Source organism: Coloeus monedula (genome assembly GCF_965178545.1).
Source record: "Coloeus monedula genome assembly, chromosome: 6".
Lineage (NCBI taxonomy): Eukaryota > Metazoa > Chordata > Aves > Passeriformes > Corvidae > Coloeus > Coloeus monedula.
Genome location: NC_138786.1, coordinates 26,474,392 through 26,493,694, shown reverse-complemented (window position 1 = coordinate 26,493,694; position 19,303 = coordinate 26,474,392). Strand labels below are relative to the sequence as shown.

At 45.9% G+C, this 19,303-nt stretch overlaps 1 protein-coding gene across 1 annotated transcript; it reads right to left on the bottom strand.

Moving 5' to 3' along the window:
* Positions 1-9,729: 9,729 nt before the first annotated feature.
* CHAC1 (ChaC glutathione specific gamma-glutamylcyclotransferase 1) lies at positions 9,730-12,178 on the bottom strand. Its single transcript, XM_082284135.1, has 3 exons — positions 11,923-12,178; positions 11,798-11,833; positions 9,730-11,536 (listed from the first exon to the last, which is right to left on the bottom strand). Exons 1-3 carry the CDS (start codon positions 12,163-12,165, stop codon positions 11,105-11,107), a joined length of 711 nt encoding a protein of 236 aa, XP_082140261.1. The 5' UTR covers positions 12,166-12,178; the 3' UTR covers positions 9,730-11,104.
* Between the last annotated feature and the right edge of the window lie 7,125 nt (positions 12,179-19,303).

The following is a 19,303-nucleotide window of genomic DNA, read 5'->3' as shown; positions in this document are numbered from 1 at the left end:
GATGGTGGCGCACGCCCTGCTGTCCTTCGGAAATTTCTGTTGGAGTGGCTGGAAAACAATTTGTAGCTCACTACCCAAAGGGATGCTGCTTGCATGTGAAGTATAACTGAGACATACGTACTAAAATAAAGGTAATCATATCTTATACTCCTAGAATTGTGAAGGATTTATTTTTTATTTGCAGCCTGCAACAGTCACATAGCAGTGAATGAGAGAGGAAGGGATGATTCTGCCTTTCTCTCAGGAGCATCTATTAGGACAATACAGATGGCCTAGCTCTCTGATTCAACCAGCAGATCTGTAGAGTAAACAAGTTGTTCTTGTAGCACTCACATTAGCATGTGCTCTGCTGAAAAGCATCCAACAGATGCCTCTTGAAATGGAGGAATGCATGATAAGATGAGTTGGGTTTCCTCCAGCTTCAGCCTCCTCTTTGCTCCTGCCTACCCCCTCAGAGAAGTGAAGTTACTCCAAAGCTAATGGGCCTTCCAGGCATTTTGTACTGTACTCTATTTATAGAATGTTCTTCTAGGGGCATATGAGGGAATTCTTTTGCATACTAAGCATGAGGAAGTGTTTCAGTGCTCAGGTATGAAACAATGACTCCTTCCTTCCTCAGCTGATGAGCATCACTGATAGAATGAGGTAGGGGAAGAAAACACCGAAACACCACTTTTCTGTCTTCTTGAGTTTCCCGTGGACTGTCTTCCTTCCTTGTCAGTATTGCTGGTTCTGTTAGGTCTGCTGTACTTCACAGGAGACCATGTCAGCTTCTGAACATCTAAGGACTACAGTACCCCTTGTCATCTCTGTGACTTTTTTTGCAAGTAGTTGTTTTTTTCCTCCCTGTCCTCAACCTTACCCAACTCTTCTTAAGACCCAAGTGTTGTCTTCAGTGCTTTTGGTTGGCAGGGGAAATGCTTCTGTCTGAAGTGTTAATTTTTAAATGCAGGACCCTTATGCCTTGCACCTCTGTTGTGGGGACTGTGAATTAAGATGAAACTAAGTATACAAGAAAAACTCTTACTGTTGCTCAGAGATTATAACTTATTTGGAAATTTACTACTGGTTTGGATTGTCTCATAAAACTGATTTTTGGACTATTTTTAAAATTTATTTAAATTTTCTTATTCATAGCAAGAAACTAGCAGCTTTCTTCTCAAGATGTATTTAAGAAATGCTCTTTTTTAGGTGAAGCAAATCCTGTTAATCTCACCTCTCATCTATTCCTGTAGTTCCTCTGATGTATCCCTACATCTTAACTTCCCAACTGGGTCCTCCTCTAGGAAGAAATACATCACAGGTGGGAGCCCTCCCTCTATACCATGGTAAGGTGGTATGATCTGTCTTTCAGGTGACTGTCCTTCAGGTTTCTTTTCAAGTGAGGTGTTACAGTTTCCCTTGATGTTACACTAGAGTTCAAATGCAGAAATTCTCATTTCTATTCAGTTTAGTGAGTACATTTTAGAGTTTCGCAGCTGCTGTGTAGACAAGTGGTTTTATGATGCTTGTTCTTCCACAATGTTTCGAAGAACTCCCCTCCCAGGTAGGCTCTTTGCTGAGAAAGAACATCCGTGTTCTCTGGGAACAACTGTTCTCTAATTCACAGCCTTCTGTAATTCAAGTAACTTTTCTCCACAGACAAGTCAAAACTTGTATCAGAATTGGTCTAAACCCATCTGAGTTCCTCCCAGAAGTGCTTCCCAAGCAGTCACCTTTGGCAGCCCTTGCCCTCCCTACAGTCAGTCGGAAGCGGCAGCAGAGTGCCTGTCTATATTTCACTCAGCCTATGGAAGGCTGATGGGGTTTTTTTTAAGAATGGGAGAGTCAGCAAATTTCACACGTAGCTGGCTAAACGTTGCTTTGGGCTTTTTTTTTTAAACTACATTAAGCTTTTGGCGTGTGACTGCAATTAGCTACGTGCTGATCAGCGGAGCGTGCTGCTGCACAGTAAATGCAATGGCACGTGGCCCGACACACCCTTGAGTGACACTTCATTGTCTGTGACAAAGCTCCCAGGTTTTCCTTCGCAAGCAGAGGAAACAGAAGAGATGTTCGGGCTATATGAACCTTCAGAGAATTGTGAAAACTAACAGCCAAAAACGTGTTTTGGGGGGTTACTCCATGCATCTAGTGGGTGCTAATGGGAGGGCCCTTCTGAGTCTTGTTTTTCTTGCTGCTCCTGCTCTTTCCATAGAGTTCATGTGAACGCTTTTTTGAACAATGTCTGCATTCCTGCAGACCTCTCTTTTCTTGCCATGTAATCTAGGTTTTTCTTTGATTTAATCTTATTTACAGTCATAGTACTATGGTATTTCGTAGAACTATAGAATGGTTTTGATTGGAAGGGACCTTAAAGATCATCTAGTTCCAAACCATTTTTTTTTTTGAAGTGGATCTCTAAATAGATCTAAAGGTGCATAATGGGACATTCCAGTCTCTGGGTTTCAAGGGCTCCTGACAGAGTAATTCAGTTTCATGATGTCTGTTTGTCCAGATGACTGCAGTCTTTCATCACTTTCTGCATGTTCAGAGTTTGGAAGAAATTACTGTGACTAACTTGCTGTCATAATTTTACTGAGATATTTATTTAATCTAGTTAGCACCAAAAAAAAAAAAATTCTTCTTAGTGTTTTAGTACTTTGACACTCAGATCAATTCCAGTTAACTAATTGAAAACTTACTGACATTGTGATGCTGAATCTGTAATGCACAAGGAGGTTTTTAAACAGTGTTGACTTGGGACTGGATGTCCTGACAATTCCTTTTATGGGCAGCTTCCCTGGTTTTGATAACTTGCTGTTAGCATATGCAATCAGGGGTATATATTGCATAATTAGTGTAATTCAGTTTCACTGCTGTCCTTTGTATCATCGTGTCTGTCTGGAATCAAGTAACTAAATATTAAGACTGAGAACTGGTTTGGTAGAATTTTCACAGACAGATTAGAGAAGCCCAGCTCTGCCTTGCAGTGATATAATTGATAGCATATGAGAAAAGTAATGTTTAAAATTTTAATTTAAACCAAATCTCATGTTTGAGATGTTACAGGAATTAAGTGAGATATTTGGAACTGTCAGCAGCTAAAAAAGCTTGAGAGACAGCAAGAAATTTGAGTGATGCCTATAAAGCAAAAGCACCCCAAGGTATATAAAAATGTTTCTCTGCTGAGCTTAATTTTTAGTTGCTTTGGTATGTGAAAATTTAGGAATACTGAGAGCAAATCACTAAACTTGCAACCACACAGATCCTCACTGAACAACAGCAAACATAAGAGTATGCATGAAAATATGAGATGGCCCTTGCGTGTTTGCATCAGGAGGTAGTGCTGATTACATGAGCACACACTATCTTTTTTCCAGCATGGTATCACTGAACACCCAATGTGCAGTTCTGAGTACTCTGAAAAACATCATCCCTCTGTATTTCACAATGTGCTTTGAAAGTCACTGTACACTTTAGAAATCATATTCCTGATGTCTCAGCTCCCCATCTGTACAATAGAAATTATACCTCTTCACAAAGGTCTCATGGAGAGGAATTTGGGCTTGCCAAGGTGCCACAGGGATGTGCAGGTGTTGCTATAGTGGTTTGCCAGAGAAAAGTCAAAGAGGGGAACCGTCCCCTGCATTTGTGTGCATAAAGGCATAAACAGGACCATGCAAGAGAAAAAGGAATTGAACTGCTGCTCATTTTTAACATCCTCCCATCAAATTAAATGAGGCAGCAATGCTCTGGGGAAAAAGAACAGTGGATATTTATTCTGAATGAGGCTAGTCCCACAGTTACTTTTTTCCCTCGGTCCTGAGCTCATCTGCCCTCAAATTATACGATGTATTCCCAAGAATAGATTCATATATATGTAGTTTAGAGACAGAAATGCTGCCAGAATCAACTCTGCTGTGCAGCAGCAAGAGACACTTTCATCTGGCTCCTGCCTAACATGTCCAGAGGTAATTGAGTCTCTTAACAGTTGCTGTCAAAGGAAAGGTGAGAAGCAGCATCTATTGTAGCTGTGGGGAGCTGGGCACTCCTGCACTTTTCCCTCTCTAAAAATGGGATTGTTTGTTTGTGGAGAGAAACAACTTGAAGTAAAACACACTCCTATAAAGCAGACCAAAGAATGCATGTATGTATAATCTAAAATGAATTTATGTGTAATCTAAGAACCTGCTAGCTGTTTGAAATATGCTTTTGGCTCAATTTTACTTAAAGAAATAAGTACTTCACTGGAAAACAAGAATAAACGAGAGATTTCAGCTCATCACGTCAGTAGAAGCACTGAGGACAGAGCTGCTGATCCCAGCTGTCTGTAACAGGATCTCCCACCGCTGTGCACCTCCAGGACATCCAACAACGGCTCAGCCGCAGTCCTGGGAGGTCACTTGCGGCGCTGGCTGGTGCTGTGACACGTGGAAGCACATGTTCCGGCGCTGCCCCGGCGTGAGGTGCCCGCGGGGTGGGCAGAGGTGGGCATCCCTGCCTTCCCTCGCCTCCCCGGGGCCGGGGCAGCGCCTGCTCCCTCCCTGCTGCCTCCCTCCCGTGGCATCACGCGCTTCCTCGGTGCGGACTCGGAGTTCGGAAAGGCTGGTGTGCCGTCTAGACAAGGACGGGATAAAAAGCTGCTTTTAAAAGTCTGTTTTCTAAGTGTTTTCCAGCGTCACATATGCTTTGTGTAGACAGTTTGGTATCAGCAAACTGGCTGTGGTTGCCCCCCAGGCGGTTCGTTTGTAGACGAGGTTATAATTGCTGGGAGTGGTCTGGGTGTGCGTCTGTGAAACGACTTCCATACTGTCTGTGCTGCCGGGGTCTCTCAGTCCACAGCCTCAGTTTAAGCAGAGAGCTGAGGCCAGAAAGTAATGAAACCCAGTGCTCACGCTATCCTAGACCATTCCCTAGCCTCCCTTCAGCCGCGAATGAGAGCACGTGGGGTGGGTGTGGTGCTGTGCAAGTGAGCACATCGTGCCAGTGTGGGCAGGTGCCAGTGAAGGCCCCGGTCTGCAGAGATGTGCGGCTGGAAGTGCCTGCACGGCTTCGTGCAGAGCATGGGCAGGGTGCCCAGCGCGCCAGAGCTCTCTCTGCTTGCACGGCACAGGTGAGCTGCACGTACCCTGCGTGTGCCCAGCCAGCTCAGGTGCAGGTTCATCATGTTTCTGAAGGTCAGGCTCGCTAACCAGCACAGGTACACAAAACCTCTCCAAAAGTCACCCTCTGACTTGCCTTTCTGTGAGTGAAACACTTAGAGATTTCCAGGTGCCTCAATAGCTGATACCTGCTTGTGGACAAAGCAGCACTCTGGGGCTTCCTCCTGCTGTGTCAGCCAGCAGGACTTGGGTAGTGGGCTAAAAACTTCTCCTTTCCTTTGGGACAGGAGTTTTAAGTGCCGGTAGCTATTAAGTGTCTCTTCAGTTGTCAGGCTTAGGCCACATTGATCCCCCGTGGTTAATTGAAGCTTCGTGGAAATGAGTCCTTTTAAAACAGTGAGGTGAGGGAGGCAAAAAGCAGCATAAACAGGAGGACGTAAGAGAGAAGTCTTTGTTCTTGTGTTCCCAGAGCAGCCCAGCGTGGTCTGGGAACAGTGTGGTGTCCCCAGCTAGGAAAACAGCACCTCTGTCTTTGAACTTCCCTGACCTTTTACGTTATTTCAGTCTCATTCTCTAGAGTTCAAGGTACTGGCTGTGCTTCAGGAATTCGCAAGCATAAACACTCATCAGTGTGGCTGGCACTACAGCGAGATGAAAAGGGAGTTGAGAAAGGATAAAACACATCCAAAAGCCAAACAAAAAGTGTACAGGGTTTGTAAACAAAGCATGTAGAGCTTCCCCAGTGCTGCCCAGAATGCCCACTTCCTTCCACCCTCCCTCCCCTCCAGGGCTCAAGGCTCCTTCAAAGCCACAAGGGGCTTCTCTCATAATTTTCATACAGCATATAAATCAGGGAGGTTTTCACCTAAGACAAGGCAACTAGTTAGTAGGAAATTCCTAAGTCCTTTGAGCAGCAGCTAGTTTCGCTGCAAGTGTATTTTCACGGCCTGACTGTGAATCAATTTTGTTAATCCCTTCCTGTTCCTCCCATGCATAGGGACTGATTCTGTACTGAGCTGGGCTGAGTGCTGGCTGAGTGATGAGAGCACATCACTGCTCAGTCATGCATTGGGACTGTACCTTTTTATGTTGCATCGGTCCTTGAGTTCTAAAAAACACTCTTTGAATTTGGTACTCATGAAGTCTGTGCCCTGTCATGAAAACTGGTGGCACCAAAATGAGAAAGAAGTCTGACTCGGGGAACATCTCGCATCCAAATTCTGCTCATTTGTTTTCCCTCCTGCCATTGGGCTGAAATTACTGCACTGAATGTGATACACCTGATTTAAATTTTCAGCCCTAGACTGACTACCAGGTTTTGGGACGTCAGCAGTGCTCCCGTTCTGGCACCGAACTATCTGTAATGTGTTACATGGAGAAGTGTCAAAGCACACAGGTGACAATGTCTGGATACTTCAGCAAAGTCTGTCTCCCTTGTCCTGGTGCAGCTGTACATCCAGTAGACCCTCTTTCTTTCCCCTGCTTTCTTTTCCCTCCAAGCTTTCCTGGCAGTGGGAGCCAAACAGGCTGTTACCAAGCCAGATGTGGTTTCTGGACATCTCCACCCCATGTTCAGTGTGCACAAAGTGCCTCTGCTGCAAGGGGAGTGCAGCGTAGCCTCTGCAGGCTCCAGTGACCAGTTCACAGAGCAGCACCGGCTGCTGGGGCCGATCTGGAGCGGTGATAAGCGTTCTTTGGGGTGTTGTCTTTTGCTATTCCTCTGCCTGTGAAACATCTGTAGGTAATTAAATCCACATTTCGGCCTGTCTCTTGAGCAGCAAGCAGACACATATGGAATAACATGTGCTACATACAACCAGCTGCAGTTCCTGTAACAGATGCTAAGTCCATCATGCGCCATTCCCTGTGACTTGTAGGCCCCCTGCAAGACTCTCCCTGCCACACATGGCAGAGCTCCAGGGACCCTCTCAAGCCTGTGGGTATGCATGCAGAGTGGCACCTCCCCCCTTCAGCTCCTCCTGGGACTGAGATCCTGATCTGGCTCCTCAGTAGCCTTCAAAGTTTATGCTGGCCCCACTCTTGGGATGCTCAAAGGTAGACTTGACCAAGCCATTGGCTGCTTTTGCACCCATTTGAGGAAAGCTGGTCTGTTCCCTCTCCTCTCCCCTCTCCTACCACCTCCTTCCCTTGCCAAGCTGCATGCATTTATTGCCATCAGCCGCAAATAGGAGTTTGGTCTCGCTAATTTTCTGACCTGGAGAAGTACATGGAGAACAGGTAAGTTCACACCTTGGAGATGCTGTATTTAAATGACATTTTTACTAAGGCTGGAATCACTTTGATAGGTTTACCTGTGTGGTCTCCTCTGTTCCGGACACTCCACCTTGAAACTGAGATGATACTGTAGCACCTAAGAGCCAGAGATTTTTCCTCTTGGTTTGGTCTTCTCTAAATCCTTTTAACATTGCTGTTTCCTTATCCTTCCCCCTGCCCTTTTAAGGACTGTTTGCCCTCAGGAGTGCTTTAACATATGAAGGCTGGGGCTGGATTATCTGTTGTCATCTGCTTCATTTAGTTGGCTTGTGGCACTGCAAAGCAGCTGGGTAGGTCCTGTCTTAATGCACTCAAGGAAATGGTGACTCAGGCCCATGTTCCAAGACTGTGTGGGAACTGCTGGGCAGGAAAATGGAAAAGGCTGAAGAAGGAACTGAAATAATGTGAATTGTGCTGGTTTTAGACTTGGGAAGTTTGCAGTTGACAGCGCTTGTAAATGTGTTTCCATTGCAATTTGTTTCTAATGTGAGGTGACCTGATAGGCACAATCTTGTCATAGGGAAGTCAGAGAAAACTGCACATGCGAGAGGAAGCCACTGGATAGGGAAGCAGCTCCAGAAGTGTCTGACAGCACTGGTTGTCCCACCCTCTGACAGGGGTGAGTGCTCTTTCCCAGGCCAGTTGTCAGTGGCAGAGCTGCCGGAAGCTGGAGCTGCACCCACAGCCAGCTGCTTCTCTTGGGCTGGAAAGACATGGCATGGGGAGAGGAAACCTATAGTGAAATATACCTGGGGTAGGACACTGTCTTTGTGTGTCACCATTGACCTGGCACTCCCAAGTGCCATGGTTGTGAGACTGCCTCCAGGCAGCAGCTATATTCCTCCCACTTGGTTCATCAGAGGCAACCCCCAACTATGAGCAGCAGTACGAAGTCTGGGCATGTAGCAAATATTGTAGGGTGCCATCTCTCCTCACTCACATGGCCAAAGTTCAAATCTGGGATGTTAACCTTTTAAATTCATCAACTGAACAAAATGTGACCGGTTCCCAGACTCACGGGACACAATAAAAGCCTTGGGAGAAAGAAGTTATGTGATACCTCATTGTTTTACTGACTTGAAAATGCAGTGACAGGGTGATAGTAGCAAGCTGCCATATTCACCACTTCAGATGGGAAAATGGGTTCCTTTTTTGGAAGTCCACTACAAAGAATTCCTTCGAAAGAAAATGGTAGTTCAGTGGAGTAGTGTACCTGTGCTTAAAACAGTGAAGTTTTTCAGGGAAGAAGAAACAGCCACTGAAGGAACATTCCTAGTGGAGCTGGGTTGTTCATAAGCATGCATTGCTTGTCTTTTACCAGATGCAGAAGATCATGGGGCCAACCCAGGCTAGGCAGGACAAACAAAGCAAGGGGCTCTCTCTGTGCAAGGGCAATGCAGGTTGCTCAGTGCACATCTGATATTAATTCCTGTCAGTGGCATCTTTGTGCCTGGGAAGATTGAAGGGTGTGAAGATGGTTTTCTTTTATCTGGAGTTATTCTAGAATCTGACCCCAGTGTTGTCCTAGTAAGGGAGTGTTTCCCTCCAGGTAAGTTCAATCTTTAACCCTTTGATTTTCCAGCTGGAGGATACCCCAGCCCCCATGGTACAGCTGCTCAGCCAAAGTGACAGCCTCCACAGGACAGGGAAAGTGTACTTTTCTCTAGTCTGTTATCCCTGAAACACGCAACTGCCTTTAATTAGTGGTATATTCAGTCGTTTCAATTAGTTTTCACTCCATCATTCAAGCCTTGAGGCAGGTTATACTGGTAGGTACAGTGATCTTCTGGCACTGACAGAGCTGGTAACTAGAGCACTGGGAATGTACACATTACCCCTGTACACACCACGTGGTGCGCAAAGCAGAAGAAAAACAACTGACTCCCTGACTGCAGCCAACAGATCTGGCTGCAGCTGCAGTTTCTGGTCCTTCCACTATTACTTCTTGGAAACAGCTATGCCAAGTTACACTCAGAATGAAAATCCTTTGACCTGCCAAGGAAGAATTACATTTCCGTGCCTGCTCTGCAGAGTTTGGAGGGCTGGCTTGTGTCTGTTGTCAGTACCGGCATTCCACAATCAACAAGAGCTGGAAAGAGAAAGTCACTGAATCCCCTTTTCTCTAAGGGAAAGAGTCAATCAGTTTCTTCCAGTAGATACAGCAGAGGCATGCTGCTCAGCAGCAAGATGATTAAAAAAACCAAACCAAACAAAACCCACAAAAAATCCACAGGAGCTTCAGCAGAATTAGCAGTTAAGGCTTTGGTTTTTTTTAAAAAAAACCAATCACCATTTAAAAAAAACCAAACAACCAGACTTCTTAATTTGAACTGTAAGTCCATAATGAAAAAGACCAACACCAAAGTACATGAGACTGACTTTGTCAGTTTGTTTTATTACTGGGCACAGCACCTTATCACTTCATATACATACAAGCCACAGTAATACAAAGAGACCCTAGCCTTTTTTATAATTAAAAAAACACATGGTATTTGGGAGGAGCCAACAGTCCCAGGGGTCAGCTCTCAAGAGTGATTTTGCTGCAGTTGCAGTAGCAGCAGTTTTCTCACAAAATACTATGGGTTTTCATGCTGTTAATATGTGAAGCTGAAAAGTCTGAGCTTGCAGCAGTGCCTCTACTTAACATGATCAAGGCAGGCTTTTCAGCAGCTCACAGGCTTACAGGTATGCTCAGTCATGGTCCTTTGCAGTCAAATGAAAGTGTGCCAGACAGACACCCCTGTATGGAACTAGAACCCTCAAATGCTTCTGCAGAAACCCATCCTGAAGCACCAGAGGTTAATGCAGTACAGGGCTAGTTAAAACTCTCCTGCATCCTGACAGCTTTCCTGCAGACAGCACAGGCTTTCCCCACAGGCACGACCATTTCTTACAGAGTCAGTTACATCTGTAGCAGCACAAGGTCAGCGAAGCTTGGAGAAAAGCTTGTCATTAAAGCAGGCTTAGCCCTCAGAAAATGGATTTAAAACTAGAAGGCACAAATGCAAGGTTGAATGTGGGCTGCATAGCACTGTGGCATGTGAGTAGTTTAGATAGCCCTCCTAAGAGGAAATATAACACATAATAAATACAGTATGACATTTTAGAAAATAAGTGCATTACTGTGGTCCTTCACAACATACAGAAGTAGGATCCACAAGAGCATAAAGAGGCCTGCTCACTTAATATTGCACAAACGTTCTAAAATTTAGCGCCAGGTCATTGTACTAGAGGTGGGACAAGGCAGGGGAAAAAAAAAAGGTTTTATTTGGCAGAATCTGCCAAAGTCTCCACCACCACACAAGCAGCATTTTGCCAATCTGAGGTAGAATTACATATATACTGCTTAAACCTAGTCAAGTCCTGCTCAACTAGTTTTCAAAGAAAAAAAAGAAAAAAAGAGAAAGTGCACAGAATAGATGAGCCTCTTTCTCTAAAGAAAATGAGGGCCTCAGGTTTGACTCCCAGAAGCAAATATTCCAGAGCAGAGTTCCTGTGAAGATCCCTGCTCTCCATCTGGAAAGCAGTGATGGGTATGGTGATGCTACAGATAAGGAGTGTAACAGGTACTAATTGCAAGTCCTATAGAAGTGTTTTACTCTCCGCTTCCTCCCTCCCCAACTACTTGCTAATTGTCCCTTTATTCACTCAGTCCAGTATATTTTATCAGAGTTAAGACTGTCCCCACTGCTTTCTTCTCCTTATGTCCCTTCTCCTGAACCCTGAAAAAAAAAAAAATTCCTATTTCAACTCTTAGACTTCTGAGGGACACTTGCGGTTTCTTCTAGAGAGTCCTCTGTGTAGTATAGACACGGAAGGATGGAAATAAGAGCCTCTTCGATGGAGAAGAGATGTTTATCCTCTGCTTGAGGACAAAAGTAGCGCATGAAGTCTGCCAGTCTCAGCAAGTACTCAATGTTATGACCCGCGCAACCACTTGAGACAATGATTTGAGCTGCAATGTCTTCTTCAGATGCTGGGCCAAGGTAAGAGGGGTTCTGAGGTGTTGCAATGTAAACAAGAGCCAGGATGGGTTCCTCTGCATCTTTCTCCTGAGGGTGGAACTTAACCAACTTGGTGTCATAGCCTCCCAGGACAGCTTCTCTCATGTTGAGATACTCGAGCGATGCAGCGATCTGTTCCCCACGGACTTCATAGGCGACACCCCACGTGCATGCCTGAAAGTGAAAGAGCAAGGTGGTTACGGGATGCTGTAACTGCAGTGGCCTGTCCAACCGCCCGCTCACGTTTCAAATCAAGGCTCCCTTACTCTGGGGGTCTCCGCACAACTGATAACAGGGCAGAGAAAGGTAACGCACCCCACACCCCCCTCCACGATCCCGGCGGGGCTCAAGAGCACTCGGCTGCCGACACACCTTTCCAGGTGGTGGCGCGGGCACCCCCCGCCCAGGCCAGCTCCCAGCGCCCCCGGTACTCACCCCGCAGTCCTCCAGCAGCGTCACCACCCGGCCGGGCTGTGGGCAGAGAAAAGGCAGCGCGTTAGAGCCGAGCCGCGACACCGGTGCCCCGCGGCCCCCCCGGGCTGCCCCCCCCCCCCCCTTACCGTCTTCTCGCTGCCGCGGTGGAAGGTGTCCCCCTGCCAGAAGCGGCGGCTGTACCCGCGGATGAAGCCCACCTTGCGCGACGTGAACTCGAAGCCCGGCCTCCACACCAGCGAGCCGTACCCGAAGATCCACACCGACGCGGCCAGCTCCGCGCCCTCCGCCTGCCCCGAGGGCGAGGAGGAGAGGAGCGGGCGTGGCGGCGGCTCCGGGCGCTCCTCGGGGCTCTGCGGGTCGCGCTTCATGTCGGGGCTGCGGCTGCGGGGCTCGTGGGGCAGCTCTGCCGCCGCGGCGCTTTAAAGGCGGCCCGGACCGCCCGCCCCGCCCCGCCCGGGTGATGCAACGAGGGCGGGAGGTTTCGCGGCGCCGCGCGTGGGGCAAAGCGGGGCCCGGGTTGCGTCAGGCGGGGCTGCCCGGCCCGGGACACCCCGGCCCGCGAGCGGAGCCGTCGGCCTGTCCAGCAGCGCTGGGTGCGACATTCCCGCCTGGGGACGCCAGGGGATCAGCCGCTGCCAGACCCCAGAGGCCGCTGGAGCTGAGCGCGCCGTGCCCGAAAGGGAGAAGCTGGGGTGGAATGAGTGGGCCAGCCCTCCTCAGGAGCCTGCCCCACGCTCCCGGCTTTGGCTTTATCCCAGAACCGGAGGTGCTGCGTTGGAAAACCAAGCAGTTAATATTTAACAGGGTGAAGCGACAGCTCCTGACATCAACAGGGCCAAGGCGTAAGGCACATAAGTGAAACAGAATAATAACATCCACACAAATGCAAGGACATGGTGCTGAATCCAGCTACTCGAGTGCGTTTCCCCTAGTACTATACCCAGGCTGGAATGTCAGCTTCTAATACATAACATTTGTTATGTGTGTGGGCCCAAGTGCTGTCTGTGTATGGGATGGACACCCAGCTGTAAACCAGCTTTAGGTAGGTTGTGACAACTAGAGGTGGACTTTTTACATTACAAAGTTGTTCATTTTGGTAAGAGAGGAGGAGAAAGAATGAGATGCAAAACCATCAAAGTGTTTCTCATTATTTTTCTTGTCCTCTGCACTTAATCAATCTAAACAGTCTATTTACAGTATTTTATTTAGTTTCCTGTTGGTCCCCATCCAACTAGCACCCACCTTTCCACTCCACTTAACAGAGCATTGCAGCTACAACACACACAGACTGTGGTGGGTGTTCCCTGTACTGTGGTATGTTCATCACGGGTGACAGGAGTTTGCATGGCTCTCACATCTGCCCTGCTGCTCCATGCCTTACAGAGCATGTCCTTTTCTCCTGCCCTACACGACTGACTCTCTGACTTGTCACTGTGGATGACCCTTCACAAGGTCAGCCTTGTAATGGAGCCCAAAGCTCCTTGATTTTCCTCTCCACTTGCGCTTTTCCCAGTCACCTTCTCTGTCTTACTCAGGCTCAAAGGTATGGGGTTGGCATGGCAGGCTCCCAGCCCTTCACACCACACACCCATGCTGGCACGGGCTTGCAGCCTCTTAATCCTTTTCCAATGGTCCCTTTCCATAGGCAGAAGGTGAATCTGTCATCTGTTTGTACAGCTGCTGTATTCAAAGGCCTCAGTCAGACCAGAAAATGCTCCAGAAACTGTCCTTATCAGCTGTGGAAAATAAGAAATAAATCTCTAGTAGATCCCATCCCCTAACATACAAGATTCCTGCCTTAGCAGGAGTTTGTCCATGCTAAAATGATGTGGCCTTTCAATCAAATGAAACCAGTGTCCTCTGGAAATTAAGCCAGTCCTCTATTTCCCACTGTATATGTAGAGCAAGTGTATATTTTTCATATTTCATTCTTTATCTTTTTTTCCTGCTAAGATCAAGGAAATTTGAGCAATGCCCCCATATGTAGTTAACAAAAGCATTAAAACACTTGCCTGTAGGTGCATCCTAATTACTAAGAGCACAAAAAGTGACAAATCAGTCTAAAAGATAAGATGAAAAAGCTCTTGCTAGGTTCTGGTCTTAGTAACACCAGTAAAAAAATAATCTAATCTCTTTCTTCAGCTTTCCCCAGGATGTGAATTTTATCCATCTTCTTGGTTTGTTCAGTCTGGAGGAGACTGAGGGGAGACCTCATTGTGGTCTTCAACATCCTCATGAGGGGAAGCAAAGGGGCAAGTGCCCATCTCTTCACTCTTGTGACCAAGGACAGGAGAAAACAACATGAAGCTGAGTCAGGGGAGATTTAGGTTGGCTGTCAGGAAAAAGTTTTTCATCCAAAAGTGGCTGAGCACTGGAACAGGCTCCCCAAGGAAGTGGTCACAGCACCAAGCCTGTCTGGGTTCAAGAATAACGTCCTCCGGCACAGGGTGTAATTCTTGGGGTCAGGGCCAGGAGATGGACTTGATGATCCTCAGGGGTCCCTTCCAACTCAGCATCTTCTGTGATTCCATGATCTGAGAAATGCACTGGATTATGCATGTGTGACAAATGAAGCTCTAGGTATCTTATCTGCTGGTACTAAGCTAAGGAAAATTGGACCAAGAAATTAAAAATTATGCTACTGGGAGGTGACTGGGTGCTTGCTGGTGAGGGAGAAAATTTACTCCTTTCCTTTGTAGAGTCTCTCTGTCTGCTTTGCCAAAAGACTCTGCTGCGTGGCTAAGCCAGATTTGCAATGGAGAGCCAATGTGTACAACAAAAGCCTTAGGGTACCAGCTTCAGATCCCACACCAGTTAAACACTACAGGTCTCTGTTCCCTGCAGTGCTGTACAACGAGATCAATGAGGTATGAGGCTAGAAACTCCTTTTGAAGTCCCTGATTTTCTTGTGTAAATTGGGATATTGCTCCATCATTAGGAGCAGAGCCTGGGGGAAGACTATTACTGAAGTTGTGGCATATACAGCAAGAGGTTAAGAATATTTCTTTGTTCTTTCAAGCTTTCTTTCATTCATTTCTATGTTGACTCTACCTTCACTTTACTTCGGTTAAATAAAGGGGCATGAGGATCACTAGGGGCAAAGGGCTGAGCAGAAAGGTGCCTTGCAGACAGTATAGGTGCCACTGTGTAAGTGAAGCAGGCGGGTATAAAGGAGGCTTTAGTGTCTCTTGGTATTGTTGGAGCTTGTGTTTGAAAGGCCAGGAGAACAGCCTGCCAAACTCAACCACAAGAATGTTCAAACAGGTGTGAGGGAGGATGTGGAGCAGCAGTGGAGTTAACTGTTAGGGAGCACGATGTAGATTTTGTAGTACAACAAAAGGAGATGGAAAAAATTGTAGGATTTCAACAGTTTAAAAGTGACTAAGGGAAAAAGAAACGGAATATAATGGTCATACTCTGTTAACATAATTTTAAAAAAAACCCTTAACAGCAGTAAGAATATTTACTTTGGCCTGGAACCTTTGGGAAAGAGAAAAAGGCAATCACAGCTTTATTTGTTACTCCTGAAACTAGTTTTTCCCAGGTTTCAGGAAAAGGAGGAGCTATTTTCTCTTTAGCAGTATATGCTGTGCTTCCCCAGAGCAAGCATTCCCATGTTACTGTGGGGTGACTAGCAGTGCCAGGGCTGCCTGTTTTTCAGGGTAGTGATGAATCACCTTAGAGCCAGAGGAACCAACAACAGGGCTGGCATGACACATAGCAGTGGCTTGTGTGTCAGGCTCTTATTTACTTCAGTAAACTGAGGGCACATACTGGGTCTTACCAAAAGTTATTCTGTTCAGAAAATATCAGCTGGGGATAGTAGGATTGCCAGATCATTTCCAGATACCACCACATCTTTCAACAGCTTGGCACTGCTTTCCTCTCTACAGTGAGCAGGCAGGAATCTAAACACTAAATTGTCCTCTTTTCCCAAAAGCTTCAGTAAAGATTAAAGCTACTGGAATTGGAGATGAAGTTCAAACAATGCCACAGATTTTTTAAGGCAATGTAAATCAGTGCTATTCACCTGATATTCAAAAAGCCACATCAATGTGCATCACCAGGGGTCTTACTCACTTCTGTTTGAGGAATCCAATTCTTATGGCATTTACAAATCCCCTCCAGATGTGAACACTTACCATAGAAACATGCAGTCAGCCTTGTTTCAAACAAGGAAATGCATAAGCCACATTGTTAAGCTTCTGTATTAAAACTTGGAGACCAAGAAAGATGGATAGAACAGTAGGAAATGGGTGTATTTGAATTTGTTTGTAGCATCCAAGGGGAACCCACTTCCATTGTTAAATGCATTAACTTGTGGGGTTAAATACAGTCCTGAGTAAAGGGAGCTAAAAATGGTGAAGGACATACCAGTATGTTAAAGAGAACTACTGTAAAATCCAGGGGAAAAGTACTGTAAGGACACCAGGCTGAAAAACAAGTCTAGGACAAGGTGACAGTTTGGGGGATTCTTCTGCAGGACAGAACTTGAGTTGATGCTGACCCTACTCCACATTCAGTCGGTTCACCCCATGACTCTTACAGCTCTGACTGTTGTCAGCTGTGTTGGGAGATTTCGCAGTGTGCCCAGTTCACAGATGGGAATGACAAACTGGATGGAGACATAACAAACTTGGTTTGTATTTGAATTCGTTATATGAGAGGGAAAAAGTAAATCCATATATCTAATGAGCGTTTTAACATGCCATCAATAACAATACCCTAACCAGTGGCCTGGTAGTTGGCTGAGAGGTCCTTTCAGAAAATCCAGCATTATAATTTTGGCTTTTGAGTTGTACACCAGAGTGATTTGCTGTACAATGGGTTTTGCTGAGTTCCTCCAGCCCCTTCTCACTTCAAGCTGGTGGGTAGTTTTGACCCCCCTGGCAGGAACTGGCCTTGATTGCTCTGGTCATCCTGTCCCTCTCTCATATTCCATGTTGCTGACAAAGTCCCTCCCAGCACTAATACATAAAAAATTTCTCAATAAAGAATCAGAACTACAATTTCAGAGGGGTTTTTTTACTGGTTAAAGGTAGATATAGTGAGCAGAGACTGGGGAGGGTTGTAGCAGGGTAGGAAAGAAGCTCAAACACTTCCTACTCGCTTTCATTGAGGGATGAACAAATTGGACACTGAACTTAAAATCTGAGTACAAACTTGTGGAAACTCCTTTTGCTTGAGCCCAGAGCATCCCAAACCTAGGAACTCATCTGAGTGCCAGGCTGTGAGTCATGAACCAGATTGGCTCGTCTTTTGGTACAGTATAACCCCCTGCTCTTTTCTCCCCATGGCCTCACTCTGCTGCCCAAACACTAGAGGGGCATTTTGAGGAGTCATGTGGATGTCCACACTGGCAGCTTTAAGGTGAGACTCTGATGGAGGAGGCATGGTCTCACAAGGCCAGGGCTGGGAACCTCAGCCCTGGCTGTAAAAGTCATTATCTTACCTGGGCTGATGTAATGTTGTCATTTAGTTTCACTTCAGGAAGTGATTTAGTTCTAGTTCCAGTATAAAAAGAAGAAAAATGTGTTTATAGGTAAAATTTTAAACAGGTCTGAGAAAAACCTGAAGGAACTGGTTGATACAGGCAGGTAGACTGAAGAGTCCAAAGACAGAAACATGGAAGAACAACAGAAATTTTAATTCAAAGGTAGAAAGCAAATCTGTGATTTGCATCCCAAGTAGGGAAGGATAACTGTTCAGGGAAGTAACCAGCTGATTTCAAGAACAGTTTAAGAAATAATAGGGAACTCATACAGGATGGAAAAGGAATAATGAAACAGAGAAACTTCTGGTTTGGCACTTAGCTATGTAATGAAGTAAGAGCCGCAGAAATTAGGGCCAATTTGCACATTTGCAAAGACTTTAAAACCCAGTAAGAAGCTTTCTAGTCAAATAAAAAGAGGATCAAGATAGAAGTGGGATTACAGGCAGGGATATGACTGTCAAGACCAAAGATACCTTAGATGCAAACCAATAAAAGACGGGATGGTGGTGATTGCTGTGAGTCCTTTAAAAAAATTACCACATCTGAAGGAAAAGCACTGTTCTTAGAACTCCTTGTGTCAAGGGAGGTGAAAGAAGAGACACAAACCAAGAGTTTATTAGCAAAGAATATAAATATATAAGTGGGGCAGGTACCACGACTGGAAAATAGCAAGTGGTGCCTGTATTTGAGACATGAAAAAAAAGTCGCAATTGAGCAAACTAAAGCCCTGTTATTGAAACTGAATTCACACAAAGGGATATGAGCATTAACTGGACATGAGTGGCTCAGCTTGAAGATTGAAAAGAATATCCTAACCTGCAGAGCAGCAAGTTTTTAAATCTGCACCCCCCCCCCCCCTCCTCCGTATGAAGGGCCAATAACACAAAAATAAGTTCTTTATGTAGATTTGACTGCAACAGAGATTATGTGATGTAGTTACCTCTATTACCTACTGCCTTTCCATCCGGTGCTCTTGTCTGATGAGCAGAAAGTTTTCATTTCAGGAGTATCACAGGAAGTAGCTGGAGTACAGCCAAGCTCCATAATTTCCACAGATTTGTAGTGTCGGAGAGGCTTCATCAGTTTGCAGTGATAAGGTTTTGTCCTGACATGCCTGCAGCTGTTCTTACCCAGCTTGTCATGGTGTCTTCATAACAAGCATTGCTTCTCTGTGGCTTAGATGCTATGGATTCATTTTCTACAACACAGCTATAGCTAGAGTGTGACCACAAAGCCCTGAACAAGCACAAACTGAGAGCTCTGAAATATCTGATTGATATACTAATGGCAAAGCAAGGGCTGCAGAACAAAAGCAAACCCTGAATCACCATTCATCCCTTGCCTACTGAGAAATCCCAGATAAAGCAACACTACAGTATCATCGGGAATTTTGAAAGGTAGAAGGAAGTTGAAAATCATGTTCTACTTAGCAGCAGAGAAGTGAGCTATAAAGTCAGCCACCAAACTTTAAGAAAGGACCATAGGTAGCCAGCACACTTTCTGAAGAGAGGAAGCAGCAAGCTGCCAAGTGTAATAAAGGCACAAGAGATTTCTCCTTGGGAACAAAGCCCATAAACCACACAGCTAAAGAGATGACAGCAGGACCTATAAAGACAGAGTAAGGGCAAAGTCAGCAACAAGACTAAACAGCACAAAGAGGAACAAAGTCCTCCCTCTACCAGGCATCTGGTAACCCTACAAGGACAGCAGCCAGCCTCCTAGCAGCTCTGTCCCTCTTTGCAATGGCCAGAGGGATGGCTTTGCGCCTGAAACAGTCACTAATAGTCTTCATCTGAGAGAGGAAGAAAACCCACCTGCTGCCCACTCATCCAGGTCCTTATCAAGGCAAAAAGGAGAGTAGGAACAGTGCTTTTGTTTAGCCTCTTGGTTGCTCTAGGGCAGGAAGATGTGTGTGTTGCCTGTACAATCAAAGCAATAACCCAGCCAATCAATGTGTGGGATTTACGGATCTGTGTGGAGGAAGAGTGATAAGTAGCTGTGTTGATAAGAAG

Coding starts and splice junctions, on each gene's coding strand:
- CHAC1 (XM_082284135.1), bottom strand. CDS start 12,165: ATGAAGCGCGACCCGCAGAGCCCCGAGGAGCGCCCGGAGCCGCCGCCA. Junction 11,834..11,922: donor ACCGCGGCAGCGAGAAGACG/GTAAGGGGGGGG, acceptor CTCTGCCCACAG/CCCGGCCGGGTGGTGACGCT. Junction 11,537..11,797: donor CGCTGCTGGAGGACTGCGGG/GTGAGTACCGGG, acceptor TTTCACTTTCAG/GCATGCACGTGGGGTGTCGC.